At 45.5% G+C, this 14,280-nt stretch overlaps 1 protein-coding gene across 1 annotated transcript in view; it reads right to left on the bottom strand.

Moving 5' to 3' along the window:
* Nucleotides 1–14,280, bottom strand: part of LOC142570588 (scoloptoxin SSD14-like) — a 118,596-nt gene that overhangs the window by 36,730 nt on the left and 67,586 nt on the right. The window contains exons 6-7 of the mRNA XM_075678959.1: nt 1,160–1,364; nt 171–207 (exon numbers count right to left, since the gene is read on the bottom strand). Of these exons, the coding sequence (XP_075535074.1) occupies nt 171–207; nt 1,160–1,364 (242 nt within the window). The remainder of the gene's footprint in view (nt 1–170; nt 208–1,159; nt 1,365–14,280) is intronic.

The following is a 14,280-nucleotide window of genomic DNA, read 5'->3' as shown; positions in this document are numbered from 1 at the left end:
AGCCTCATAATCACATCGCGGTTTCGACATGCAGAACTTCAGAATTTCTTTTAGCTCTGTCAAGGTCATCCGAAGCAAAACGGAGCCATGCAGGTATAGGCCCATGCCGAAGGAGGCTTCGACTTAGTCCCAGAATTGGGACTAAGGATGAAGGATGAAACAGAACTGACCCCAAGAAATGGAGCCGGGAAGTTGCGCTCAACGACGCTGCAATAAAAAAAAAAAGATATCCCAGTGATACTCCCCAGACCTACCGCTGCAACGCTTGGTTCCATTTTTTCATCTCCAAGAAGCGCTCTCCTAGCGTATGCGAACTTAAGAGCCTCGATGAACCTGCGGATCAGAAACTGTATTATTTCATCAAGCGAGCTACTGATACACTTTGTTTTTTGGAGGTGTTCCAGTGTTTTACGACCGCAGCACTTGGTCTGCTTGCGGTTGGCTATAATTAATTCTGTGGCTCGCTACAGGACAGAGAGCGGTAACACTTTCAGCACAACTTTAAAACAGTGCTAATGAGCAAAACACTGTGTTTTGTAACTAAGTAGGGTTGTTATTTATTCTAAATAACCCAAAAGACCCTCTTCAAAGAGCATATCCAGAGACATCGGAACAAAGAGCGGTGCTGCACTGTTGACTGAAGTTTGCAGACATAACAAGAAAGCGAAGCAACTGTGTAAATAACCAGCGATGAATTTCTCGGTGCTTGATTATGTGCTCCGAATTAGGATGTTTGCCGCTTTAGGACGATGTATGGATCTGGAGTATCTGTTACACTGATGTTCCTTCTCCAATTCATTTACGTGGCAGTTACCTGCCTGTTTCTTTTTGAATAAAATTGAAAAATAAGTACAGCATGACATGTGATATTCAATGGTACCTAATTAGGATGTAGTTTGTGTGGTATGCATTGTTTATAGACGAAAAAGGCAAACGTTTTTTCATGGATTGCCATATTTATAACTTCAAGGAATTTCAATCGGAGCAAGCTTTGCATAATTCATGAGGCTCTTCTAAATTGTAACTCCTGCTAGCCGTGACTTTGGTGACCGTGCAAGATTAGCGTTTGTTTTATGAAGCAGAAAGCGATACCGTGAAATATGCTCGTTAATGCGAGGTGACTGATGCAGGTGTTCAGAATTTGCGGTGTTCAACAAACCTGTGGTAGTTCAGAGAGTCATCGTTGAGGGCGTCATCTGGTCCTTCTCTGACTTCATCCACAATGCCCAACATGTAGGCAAGTACCGGACCGCTAGCCGGTGGTCGGACCGAGTACATTGTGCGGCCATCTCTGAACTTCCTCTCGACTGGGAGCTCCCAGTGGACATTGTAATACGCCAGGTCTTGCTGTGTTAATATGCCATCTGAAAGCAACGAGTCAATGTCATTGCCTGTTTTAAATATCCGTTTTGTATTTAGACGACGCAATTTTTAAGCAATGATTAAAGCCACCTGTTGTGTGTGTTTTGTTCGTTTGATATTTGTGTCTGTGAGTTTTGCGGCAATCATGTCAGCCCGCAACAAGAAACTAGGACAAGAGCAACTTCTGCTAAATCGAAGTTTTCGTTTGTGGATGGTACTATGTTGGCTAGAGAACCTGGTATTTATGACCTGCAGATGTGTGGCCATACATAATTGAGGATATATATATATATATATATATATATATATATATATATATACACACATATATATATATATATATATATATATATACACACATATATATATATATATATATATATATATATATATATATATATATATAGAGTAATACTACGCAATTAAAGGAATTGCACCCTTTGGAGTGTATATTTGTCCCGTAACTATAATCGTCATCTGCTTTGTTTACGTTTTCTTTCTCGAAAACTAGGTGCTCGCTGCTTTCCTGTCGAAAATGCTGTGTCACGCTGATAACACGCATGCCGTTCATGACCTTGAAGTACCGGGCTCGCACCGTTAAAGAAAGGAAATGCGGGCAAGACAGATGACGATTATTGTTGCGGGACAAGCTAAGTCCTAAAGGGTGGACATTTTTTTAAAGAGATTAATTAAGGCTACAAACCAAGGATGTTTACGCTTTTTTTTTTACCGCCGGTCTTGTTTAAACCACTTCAGCTCAGTGTTTCTTTCTATATATCAGCTGCCTAGCGTCAGCGAATCCTAGTCCGTGAGCCAATCGTAGTTCTTCAGGAGCATGTGCTTTCTAATGTAGCATCGGCGCTGGTGAAATAGTATGCGCAGCCAGACTTGCAGTGTTTTGCACATTATATGTTGGAATAAACATTCGCCGCTGCACGCGGTACAGTCTACTACCGATGGAATCGAAGCATTTATTGCAGAAGTGGCGTTCTCGGGTGGTAAAGTAGGCGGACAACTGCTTTGATCGCCTCTCTGTTTCCTGCATTTCAGATCCCACTGTTAGCTTCGCTTGAACTGTTCCACCTTGGTGCTGGTTTATAGATAAACTATATGGCGGGGTGTCAGCCTATCGTGGCAGCTAGAAGTAAAGAGGTAAAGCTTGCGACTTCCAATCTGTAGGTTCCCATTTCGAATCCAGATGGAGCAGTGCATGGCGTTTCATTTTCTTCGCACAGGGTCACGAAATACCTCGCGTGAAAGATGGCAAATTGGCATATGGATAAAAGACGGCAATAAATATATGGAAACACATGAAAAAACAATAACAGTGAACGGGAAGAGAAATATGGCCATAATGAAACACAGAGCGCTGTGGGGATACAATATGTGCGAGGTGCTCCGAGGTGTATGGAAAGGTGTAATGGTTCCAGGACTTACTTTTGGAAAGGGGGTTGTTTGCTTGAAATCAGGAGTACAACCATGACGGCAAACAAAATGTCAGTGGGCCGCCTCTCATTAGGCGCTCACGGAAAGACTGCATACGAAGCTGTGGAGGATGATTTGGGCTGGACAAGTCTTTAAGTAAGGGAAACGTACAGTAAAATTAATTATGAAGAACGACTAAAGAATATGGAAGAAAGTAAATGGGCTGGGAGAGTGTTCAGGTATTTGTACAAGAATAACATTGAGTCACAGTGGAACAAAAGAACAAGGAAGCTTACCAGCAAGAAAGAACGTCAAAAAAAAAACGATAGAACGGTGCAACACAGCAACAAAGAACGTCATGCGGAAAGTCAGAGAGGCTGAAATAATCTCACGGGTGGCGGCAATGGAAAAGAAACCTGCTATGAGTAACTACTTAAGGGGAAAAAACGAAATCACGAAAGAAACAATTTATGATAACTCAAAGGGAAGCTCATCACTTTTCGAAGCGACATCGGGACACCTCAGAACACGCACTTATAAAGCGAAATATAAGAAGGAAGGAGCATGTGCTTACTGCGGTAAAGCTAGGGAAACGATGGAACATGTTTTAATGGAGCGTGAAGATATCTACCCAGTGGTAGATTTAAGAATCACTGGCCTCCTTGAGGTCCTTAGGTACAGTGAGAGCAGGAGGAAAGCAAACGTCCACAATAGAGAGTAGTAAGAGCCGATTGGAAGATTGGTGGAAGTAGGGAAACCACAAACAACAGAGGCGTACAAAAGCAAATGCTAATCCTCGATAGCCAGACAGCCAGCCGGTCAGCCAGCCAGCCAGCAAGCCCACCCGCCCGCCCACCCGGCCGGATGGCCGGACGGCCGGCGCCCAAGCGGCATCCTTTGACAGGCTGTGGCTTATGGCACGCGCTCTGTTTGCTCTTCTATGCGACAAAAGTGCAGGTGCTGGCCTGTGATGGTGTAAACATTACAATCCTCCATAGCCTGAAGAGAGCGCTTGAAGTTGGCATCTCAACAGCGTACTGGTCAGGTATGCAGTCGCGTATGCAGAAGGAGCACGTAATCACGCGCCAGCAAAATGGCTCCAAAGCGCGCACTGAGCGTCGTGGGCAGTCAGGCCGCGAAAGAAGCGTCGCGCGGAACAGGAGCGTCTTCGCTGCGCAGCGAAACGTAGCGCAGACAGCGAATGTGTGTATAAAAGGAATACATACAATTATAATGATTAATTGAGTTACGTATACAGCCCCATAGTTAAATTAAAGTTAAACACTTCTGCCACGATGGGATATGCCATGTGAGGCAATGAAAATGTTCAACCCTCTCAGCGATCATGAACAACGACGCGCAACAACGCCTCAATCAAACAAGTCGCCCTGTGTGTTCTGCGGACTACGCAGACAAACAGCAGTGGTGCAAGCAAGGCAACGTTTAACATCAACTCGCCACCCTGCTATTGAAATAGGCGCTGAAGAAATTACGCATATGCCGCAATCATTACCGCTAATTATTGTGAATCAAAGCAAACGGCGTACCAAGCATCGCTTACTTGGATTGCCACAGTGCGTGGGATCCGCAGGTTTTTTTCACATGGGCGTATTAGTTTAACACCTTTTCCTATAGGTATAAGGGGCTGAAATATAGACACAAGAAAGGATACCTCACCAGGTTTGGCCATTTTGAACTGACAAGTGCAGTGCATACAATGCGCGCTATCGGTTGTGCCTGCAACGTACTACACCGCTGCGCGCTGCGAAAAGAGGTGAAATTCCAAACCAAACGCCCTGCAACCTTCCAATGCCTCCTTTACTAAATGCCTGCCGCGTTGTCCGGTAGCTCGCTTCCGGGCTCTCTCCCTTTTCTCTCCTCCGCGAAATAAACCGCGAAAAGGCAACGAGCGCCTCTATTGGCGAACGCCTGCAACTTGCAATCACGTGCTGCGGCCTCTGAGATTAACGTGGCATCTATCACAGTCTCGGAGGCCCGCGATAACGCTCGCTAATAGACGCCCGCGCATATAACGCGCCGGCGGATGCATTCAGCCGCCGCTACCACATCCGCCGGAAGTTGAAAAGGCAACGAGCGCCGCATCACGGAATTTATGCTGAACTAACTACAACTAAGGGAACCGCCGCTACAATGGGAAAGCAAGCAACGCGGCCGGCATCTAGTAAAGGAGGCGCTGAACCTTCTCATCGCGGCCGCCGCGCTCCCAAATGGAGAGTCGACGTCAATCGCGCAAGTGCGCCTAAGTAGTTCGCCGTGCTGTGACGTCATGTCCAATGGGCACTTTGAGAATTATTCATGGCAACAACAGTTATTTGTTTGGGCTGTCACCTCAATAGACGAGTTAAAGTTTACAGAAACAATAAAACTTACAAACCAAGTAGCTGCGTGTTCTTGTTATACTTGGTGCCGTAACAAGAGAGATGTACTCCCGTTTCATCTGCTTGTGCCCCTGTCGGGCAATCGAGCGCGCAGAGAGCGAAACTATGTCATTTTCTACCGCGGTATGGCGTGCGACCATGTTCTGTGATCCGCTTGCGTCTGCCTCAGTGTTCGTGTAGCACTGACTCATATCGCTAGTCAGGTGTTTTCGTGCACAGCGCGCACAATTTTGCGTTGCGCGAACCACGAGAAACACACCTGCTCGCGCGCGAGACCATCAGCGGAAGCGCGCCACGCAATAAAAATGCGAGCAAAAAAAAAAACACGGGGCCCGTGACGTATGCGTCACGTGACCCTCCTTCTCCGGTATGCAAGAACGCAGGGAAGGAATTTCGCTTGCGGAGGCTTCACGGGGGTAAGTAGAGACAGGGTCCATTTTGACGTGACGCTCGCCTCTTAAATTCATAGGTTCGTGGCACTGAAATATTCCTACCTCGGCTTTTAATGAACCAATTTGAACAATTCTTGCGGTAGAACGCTGCCTATAGGGTACGTAACAACTTTCAGCGTATAACCAAACTTGCTATGCGGCCTGGCGAGGAGCCCTTTGGGAGTGAAAATTTCCTTAGTGCGTACTCGCGCAGCTATTGCCGTCTTCGCCACCATTTTAACGCGATAGCGTTAAGGAGCTCGTGTCGCAGAAAAGCCGGTGTCGTCGGCGTCGGTGTCGGCGTCGGCGTCCGCGGCGTTGGCCGTGAGCGATAAATCACGGCAGGCACTTCATAAATAAAAAGCAACTTCCAAGATGGGCTGGGTGGGAATCGAACCAGGGTCTCCGGAGTGTGAGACGGAGACGTTACCACTGAGCCACGAGTTTTTTTTTTTTCTTTATTTCCAATGTGACAACACAAAATAGAGAAACCAACACAAAAATGTTAAATGCGCCAACCAGTAGCTTGTTGACGCGACATTGCTAAAAATGTTTTAATGACACTAGGTCATTAAGTACAGGATACCATGTTGGCTGTTCGTCCTGGGACTGGTACACATCTCGGATATAGGCAATGCTTTCAATGAAGTTTTCTCTACCGATCTTACAATAGGATCTGCATGTCTGACAGCCATTCTTGTTTTCCACATGCTATGCATGCTTAATACCATGAACATGTCATAGGGCACACCCCCGTCATTGTTAACCGCAAGAAAGTTAATTCCATATGGTGTGAGGGGCAAATCTTTTTTCAGCGTTCTCTGGAGGACATCCCAATGAAAAATTGAATCTAAACAGTCTAGGAATATATGTGTTACTGTTTCTGGCTTGCGGCATAAAATGCAATCAACTGACCCGGGAAGAAAAAAGCCCTTTTCCTGCAGCCAGGGTTTGACTGGGAGCGTGCCACTATGGAGTTGAAAAAAGAAAGTTTTCACAGACGACCGAACCGGCATTTTTTTAACTCTCTTTAAAACATCCTTACCCGGACCGACAGAAAAAATGGCTCGATATAAAGGTACTGGAAGCATCACGTCACGGAGATCTTTGTACAATTGTTTCTTTGATACTATAATGAGATAATCAAAAGAGAAACGTACTCGAAGAATCTTGAAGGCACTTACAACTTCGCGTAGATACCCGCACAAGCCGCTTCCAGTAACGCCACACGATGACACAATAAACTCGGGGAGAACATTCTGCAGTCTCACTTGAAGCACTGCTCGTAAAAATGGGTCATGCTGGTCCCGCAAGAAAATAAACCTTGAGACAATCTGCCTCAGAAAAAGATGAGCTAAGCCAAGCCCTCCTGCTTTCAGTGAGTGAAATAAGTTGAGACGACTTGTGCGTTCCCATGTTGAATTCCATACAAACGATGCAAGAATTCTATGGAATTTCTGCGCACTAGTTCGTGACATAGCGAGCACCTGCAACACATACCAAATTCGCGCAACAAGGAACGTATTGCAAATAGTTGACCTGGTAAATATGGATAAATTTTTCCCGCCCCATTTCGTAGTTTCCTGGCGCATTCTCTCAGCTTCTTCTCTCCAGTATTCTGTAGGCTCATCATACCAGTTTAAAGGTGCTCCTAGGTATTTTGTAGGAGAGACTGTCCACTGTAAATTTTCAAAGACATTGGGCTTCTCATCCCAGCTGCCATGCCAAAAACCGGCGCACTTCTCCCAGTTAACAGCGCTTCCAGACATATTGCAATACGTTCGAGCTTGTTTCGATGCTTCAAAGCGGTACAAAAGTGCCTCTAGTGAACGCGGTGTTGCCTTAGATACGAGCTGTTTCTAAGGCTCAGGCGTCCGTCGCTTGCTCAGACGCACATTTCGTTGTCACGCCGAACGCTGCGTTGCTCGACGCTCACCGCGTCCGATGCAGGGCGCGTAGTCGGTGCACCGTAGCCCATTGTCTTACACCCCTTGGCGGGTCGACGGGAACGCTGTCGCGTTCCACTCTTGAAGGCGAAGCTTAAGCGTCCTCCAATTTTTTTCTTCATAGCTTGCTCTCGTCCTCTTCTGCTTGTGTGGTCATGCGCTCACCTGTTTTACAGAACTTGCTTCACCACTACCATTGGTGGCAACTCACACAGCTTTGTCAATAGTTTACAGAATGAACCTAGTGGTTTGCCCACACTGATAGCATCAACTGCGCCAAGTTTCGCTTCCAAGCTGACAAGTGTCAGTAGTACTGTCTTGAACTCCAAGCTCGCGCTGACAGATCGTCGCGTCTAATGTTTTGGTCCTATCACCCTGCCACTTCTGGACAACTAAAACATGCAAAAGCAGATTCCCCCCCCCCCAAAAAAAAGAACAGAAAAGAAAAAGGAACGTCTGGCTTCATGGAGTTCTTTGTAATGATACATCGGTGTTTTCCCGCTAGGTCGGTGTAGGTGGACACTTCGCATGTTATTAACCAAGCCTAGATCACCGTAAAATGTCTTATAGGATTGTGCGGACAGTTTTCCCAACCGTTGTCGCGCTACTCTTGTGAAATCACGACGTTTGTTCTTCACGTGGACAGCAAATATTCTTGAGATTTTTATTCCTCTTTGAAAAAAACACGACCAAAGAAGCAGCTGGAATGATTCAAATGACGCTTATAGCCGCTTTCATGCAGTCGTTCTTACGTGATTGTCGAAAACATTCAGCAGAAGAAACCAACGACAGCCGCTGGTACACAATCGACAAAATTTCAGAGGCTGATGGCATGAGTTGGAGCGCTTCTGAGCGAGTGCAGATGTGGAAAAGTAGGCGCATTAAGCGGTGCCACGATGTTAGTTCCGCGCCTTCTCACCAAGGACAAAAGCCAAAACAAGGAACACTTGCTTCATTTTGTGCTAGGAATAAAAAAAAAACACATCGAAAGTCACCTACACCTTTTATCGAAGATCATCGCGGGAGCCGAAAATTCGTGCTATGCTCATGAGCCCCCGAAACCAAGCAAGTTTCGAGCCCCAACTGTGGCCGCTTTCTTCATAAAGACCGAAAGAAACGCGACAAGTGCGCTCGTGCGAAGACGATGGTCATGTATTTTTTCCTTCTTAGACTTTAGTGTAAATGTGCAACGGGAACTACTTCTTCCTAAAGAGACTGTCAATTAGCAATTTTACTTGGACGTATAAGGCGATTGAAATAGAACGGGCAAGGAAAGTGCGCATAATAGTGGAATGCGTGTGTTTAGTTTCTCCATCACGACAGCGCCGCAACCCACCCTGCTTCCACTATGTCATGGTATTTAGCCTCTCGGAAATTAACCGGCGTTCCACACGTACAATATTCATCAGATCGAGCTCCGTGTGATATTGTTATTTGTGTTTAAAGAATAAAATATAGTAAAGTAAGGAGATTTACCACTGTGCATGAGGTGAGCAAAGCAGTGGTCACTCAACAGCTTTGACCTAGAGGAGCTCCATACTTCTTTCGACTATTGGGATAAAAGTTTGGGCAACTGCATTACTTTGACGGCAACTAAGTACTGTTTGTCCTAAATGACAGTAATACTTTTCTCTTTTCCTTGTTTCTTTTTTCGTAGGGGGGGGGGGGTTCTAGTATTGAGGAACGCAAGCTCGTCTCCGGCCTTTATTTAGCAGCAGCATTTGCAGCTAGAAAGACACGGACTTGTATGCCCTTTTACACCTGCACCTCCCTGTTTTTTTATTACCTCTTCGAAAGCTTTTCTTTTCTTGCAACGGATTTTGCCAATTCTCCTCTTTTGTGTATTCTTCTTGATGTGCACGCGGCCTACATGTGCAGAGTTTGCCGCTATACAAGAAAAAAAAATTGATATTATATTAAAGGGTTAAAAAATTATGGGGCTCTATGTGCCAAAACCCCGGTATAAACACAAGGCACGCCGTAGTGGGGACTCCGGAAATTTGACTACCTGGGATTCTTTAACATGCACTAAATCTAAGTACATGGATGTTTTCGCATTTCGCCTCCATCGATATGCGGCCGCCGTGGTCGCGGTTCGATCCCACGACCTCGTGCTTAGCAGCGCAACACAAGTAACGACGGCGTTTTTCTTCAAAGGGCAAGGCGTATGAGGTAGCGGGATGGCTACCAAAGAAATTTCAATTGAGGCTGCGTGCTTCAAAACCAAATGTCGTTGCTATGAAAGCAGAAACTCACAGCCTAATTTATATACTCACGTCGTGTCGTTCAATCGCTTAAAAAATAAGAGAAACTTCTCCTGGGGGCATATAATTTGGAGACTGAAGTTTCAGGAAACTTTTGATGTAAAGTCGTCAAATGGCTCATTGGGGGAAAATTTGGATAATGCTTAAGCATCGCCTTTAAGAGTGGAACGCGATAGCATTCAAAGGTCTTTGACTGCTTCTCACGATTCCCGGCAACTGCAGCTTATGTAACCGTAATGTTTACCGGGAAACGCTGGCGGCAAACGCTATACACAAAGGCGAGCTTTCTGGTAGAAACATGGCGTCTTGCATGGGCCGCGATGCAGCGGAGGCGAGCGCCATGTGTAGGTGTTGCAAGGAACCACGCTCACAGCTTTATGGCCTTTGAGATTTGCGCGCGCCGGCACGCGGAAATCTCGGAGGCCATGGCCATTGTATGAATGGCAGAAACGTTGGAAAAGGTATCTGTATAGTTCAACAAAACAAGGACACAAGAAAGAACGAAGACGAAGATAAGCGCTAACTATCAACAAGGAAAGTTACTTCCAGGATCGGTCATACTTATACCCCCAAACAACCACGTGCACACTATGATATCAACCATAAGGATGCAATTACGTAGATGACAGCATAAGAACAGTCTAAAACCCATACAACAGGAAAACACAAGAAAATCTAAATGACTTATGGAAAATGCAGTTCAGCCTTTATGTCATGCGCAAATAATACAACTCTCTCGCGAATAATGACAAGGACGGTTTGGCGATGCATTGGTCAGCGGACGAGAAGATCTGTTCCGTTTCTATTATTAGTCTTTCGCGTTCGCGCTCATCCCTATCTATAATTGTGGCATCTTCTTGGTGTGGGCCATATGGTCGACATGGACAAGTTTTGGACAGACGGGTCATCAATCTCGAGAACGTTCAGCTTTGAAAGCATGTACATGACAACTTGTTTCTGCCTGGTGCCCCTTTCGGAAATCATAACTCGAAAAGGAACGTCTGCCTTGTGCATCTTAGCATTAGCAAACCCAGTCTCCAGCAGCAGTCTGCGCGTCTTAAGGAGGCAGGTTATCCTAGCCATGTGTTGGTTTCGGTGGCGGAGAGGTTGCTGAAACGGGAACACTCCAGAGATTGCCCCGGTGAGAATGCCAGAGCTAGCAGTCGTCAGCAGGTGAAAATCGCTGTGAGTCCGTACGTACACCAGGTATCAGCTAGAGTGAAAAAAATTGGTAGTAGCGCCAACGTACAGGTTGTTTTTTCAGCTCCAAATAAGCTGGGCACCTTGTGCAAGACCACGAACCCAATGAGGAGAAAAAGGCTGGTGTGGTGATAAGAATCCCAAAGATCCGTTCGTAGGATGCGCGGCGGGGGTGGTCTATCGCATTCCACTGTCATGTGGTGAATACTACACACGCCAAACGGGAAGATGCATCAACGAGCGCTTAAGAAAGCAGAGAAATAACCCCTGTATTCTTAAACACGCCTTCACTTGAAGCTTCTTCTCAACTCAGTCAAGTCGAGGCAACGGGGCTTACTTCACTCAAGGCGCCGTTGCGTTTAATGAACACAACTCCATCTTTCCTCCACCGAAGAACGCCTTGAAAACGCGCCCTCGACTCAAGTGAAGCGCACCTACCGAGAAAAGCGTCTGACATCGAGACTATTCCTAAATGTGCTTATCAAAACTACAATTATTTAAGACAAATATGTGTTTCCGTTAATTCGCCTTGCTAATGAAACGACTACATGGCGCAATGCACAACTTTAGCTCGGCAACGCTGCCAGTGTGAGCATTCAACTGATAGATCAAGCGGGACCTGTGTTTGAGGTCTGGCAACAATCGCTCCCCAACAGCTGAGAGCATGGCGCATGGCTGAAAACGAATAAAATTTTGCGCTGGCATTTGTTCGCTGCTCTTTCTTTCCTAGCGCTTCATTGGTGATTCACGTTGCGGTCGTTAATCGCGGTTATCATGGGTGATTTTGTCCGTGTGTGTATGGTGACCGAGACAGATTGACTCCCAAGGAGGCCACAGATGGAACGGCCGATGGGCAGGTTTGTTTACCTTCAAGATTCAAGAACGATTGGTGCTGAAAGTTTGCTGAAAGCAAAAAGAGGACAGAAAATACGGGTGAGTGACCCATTTTTGCATAGAAGCACATTACGTTCATGCGGTTTTCGCGAGGTTGCTACGGCGCTGTCGATAAAACGTTTCCAATTTTCTCAAGCATGACTTGTTCATGTTAAGGGCATTAGCACCTGAAGCACATTTGAGGTAGCATAAGCTTGCGCAAAACTTTTTTTTTACTAATCGGAGCTCGTGGGAGATTCGGCACGACAGTCGATTATTGGTTCCGCTTTGTTAAACAAAAATGCAGAATGTACCTACCAGCGCCTATGTTCAAGGATCATTCCAGTATCGCGTATGTAATCTTTAAGTATTGAGGAGTAGTCATTATAGTATACAGGTGGCAGAATGCATATGGTTGTGTGCATAGCACCGGCAGGTTGAAGAAAAGCGTCTTTGAGTCCTGTACTTTATATTAGAAACAGTGGTTGTTAGTCGGTTTGTTCAAATTGTAGCACACATAGTGAATGAACCAGCACTGGTGCCTGCAATTCCAGTCCTTCCTCACTTCACGTACACGCTACGCAATGTTCTAATCTTCTGAGAATGAACTTGTCAGTAGTTCATCACCAGCATTAATGTTTTTCTCCTTACCTTTTTCAATGTGCCATGTGGAAGCATCTGATGCATGTTCCATAAGATGTGCTTTAAGTTCACGCTATGGCCACATTCTTTATTAGTGCTACATCTTTTCATTTTCGTTGCTTAGGTACACTGATTTTGCTTAGCGCGCGAACCCCCAGTGTACATAAAATTTTTGGTATTCTGGTGCCGTATGTGGGCTTTGGAAGGACAAGTTGATGAAAAAATCCATGTCTATGCTGCACAGCAATGCTTGTGGCAGACCTGAAAGCATCGACAGATACGGTGCTTGCTCTGTTGGAATCGCATCTGCCCGCTTCCCTAAAAAACCTAGGTGCTCAAGAAGTAATTGACTAACCTACCCGCTAATTAGTCTATGCTTGTTTTCATCAACTTTATAGTAATACTGATGTTACGTCTCCCTACATTGACAAAATGGCGAAATGGACACTGTTATTTCGAACCACAAACATGAAACAGCGATACCATAATGAAATGAAGTGCATTTTATTCCTGTTCAACTGTTATATAAGCTTGTTTTGGAGCCCATATATTCATTATTATTATGTGCGAAGTCATCAGTTGCCCATGATGCGTTGCGATTGCGATGTGAGCTTTTTACTTCCCACAATTTCTGATGCAACATTTTCGTAAAATTTGCAGCCAGCACTTTAGTATGCTAAACCTGCTTTACTATGAGCTAGTGTACATTAAGAAATATTCCATAATTTTATGGTTAATCGAGGCTAGTCGGAAATAACAGTAGTGATGCACTCTATACTATATTTTTCAGGATCGTCATTGTGACAGTCTGCATCATCATTTGGCCTAATTTGGGATCCTGCAAGACACGCTGATACCTTGCGTTTTGTTCCTCGGTCAATCGGTGAAGTTCTGCAGGCCCCATGGAAGCCAGCTGTCATCCCTATCCAATGGAAGAAATTCACTGTTGCGATCCTCATAATTCATCTTAAGCTGAAGCTAGAACCAGAGCAGGAACACCATATATTCTGCAAGGGCTTACCATTACACGCCGTCGGGTGCCTGCACCCGACAGGCTACTGTCTAGAATACAGGTGGAATTTTTTTTGTATATTTGTAAGCTGTATTACTGCTTTTGTTTGCAAGATCAGAATTCATGCTGTATTTGCATACTATAATAGTACAAAAAGACGAGCATAATGTTAGGTTGTTTTAGAAAAAATAATGGCACTTGGATTGACCAGAAATTATTAAGGGGTGCGTACTTAGACGTCAAATGAAAGTTGAACAGCGGAGCGCGTGGCCTAAGCACAAGTTAAGATATAGTGCGCGCCGTCCAGTCATCACCGTTGACAGGCGCGCACATCCGATTTGTCCGCACTGGGCGATCCCCCTCTAGTGACATAATTTCGCTTCTGTCCTGGTTCTTACATTTGAAAGGGAGGATATAAAAAAATAAAAACAAAGCTAAAATATTGCAGTTTACGGCGAGTCTCGTCGCACAGATCGCCGAAGCCAGAAGTGCTGTCAGCGCGAATAGCGGTGCGCGTGGTGCAGTTTGCACCGTCATCGCAAGGTAGATTCGCCCGCGCGGCGCGGGCGATGACGGTGCAAACTGCACCACGCGCACCGCTATTCGCGCTGACAGCACTTCTGGCTTCGGCGATCTGTGCGACGAGACTCGCCGTAAACTGCAATATTTTAGCTTTGTTTTTATTTTTTTACATCCTCCCTTTCAAATGTAAGAACCAGGACAGAA

The sequence above is a fragment of the Dermacentor variabilis genome, chromosome 2 (genome assembly GCF_050947875.1).
Source record: "Dermacentor variabilis isolate Ectoservices chromosome 2, ASM5094787v1, whole genome shotgun sequence".
Lineage (NCBI taxonomy): Eukaryota > Metazoa > Arthropoda > Arachnida > Ixodida > Ixodidae > Dermacentor > Dermacentor variabilis.
The sequence above is the reverse complement of the archived record's forward strand: the minus strand, read 5'-3'. Positions and strand labels throughout refer to the sequence as shown.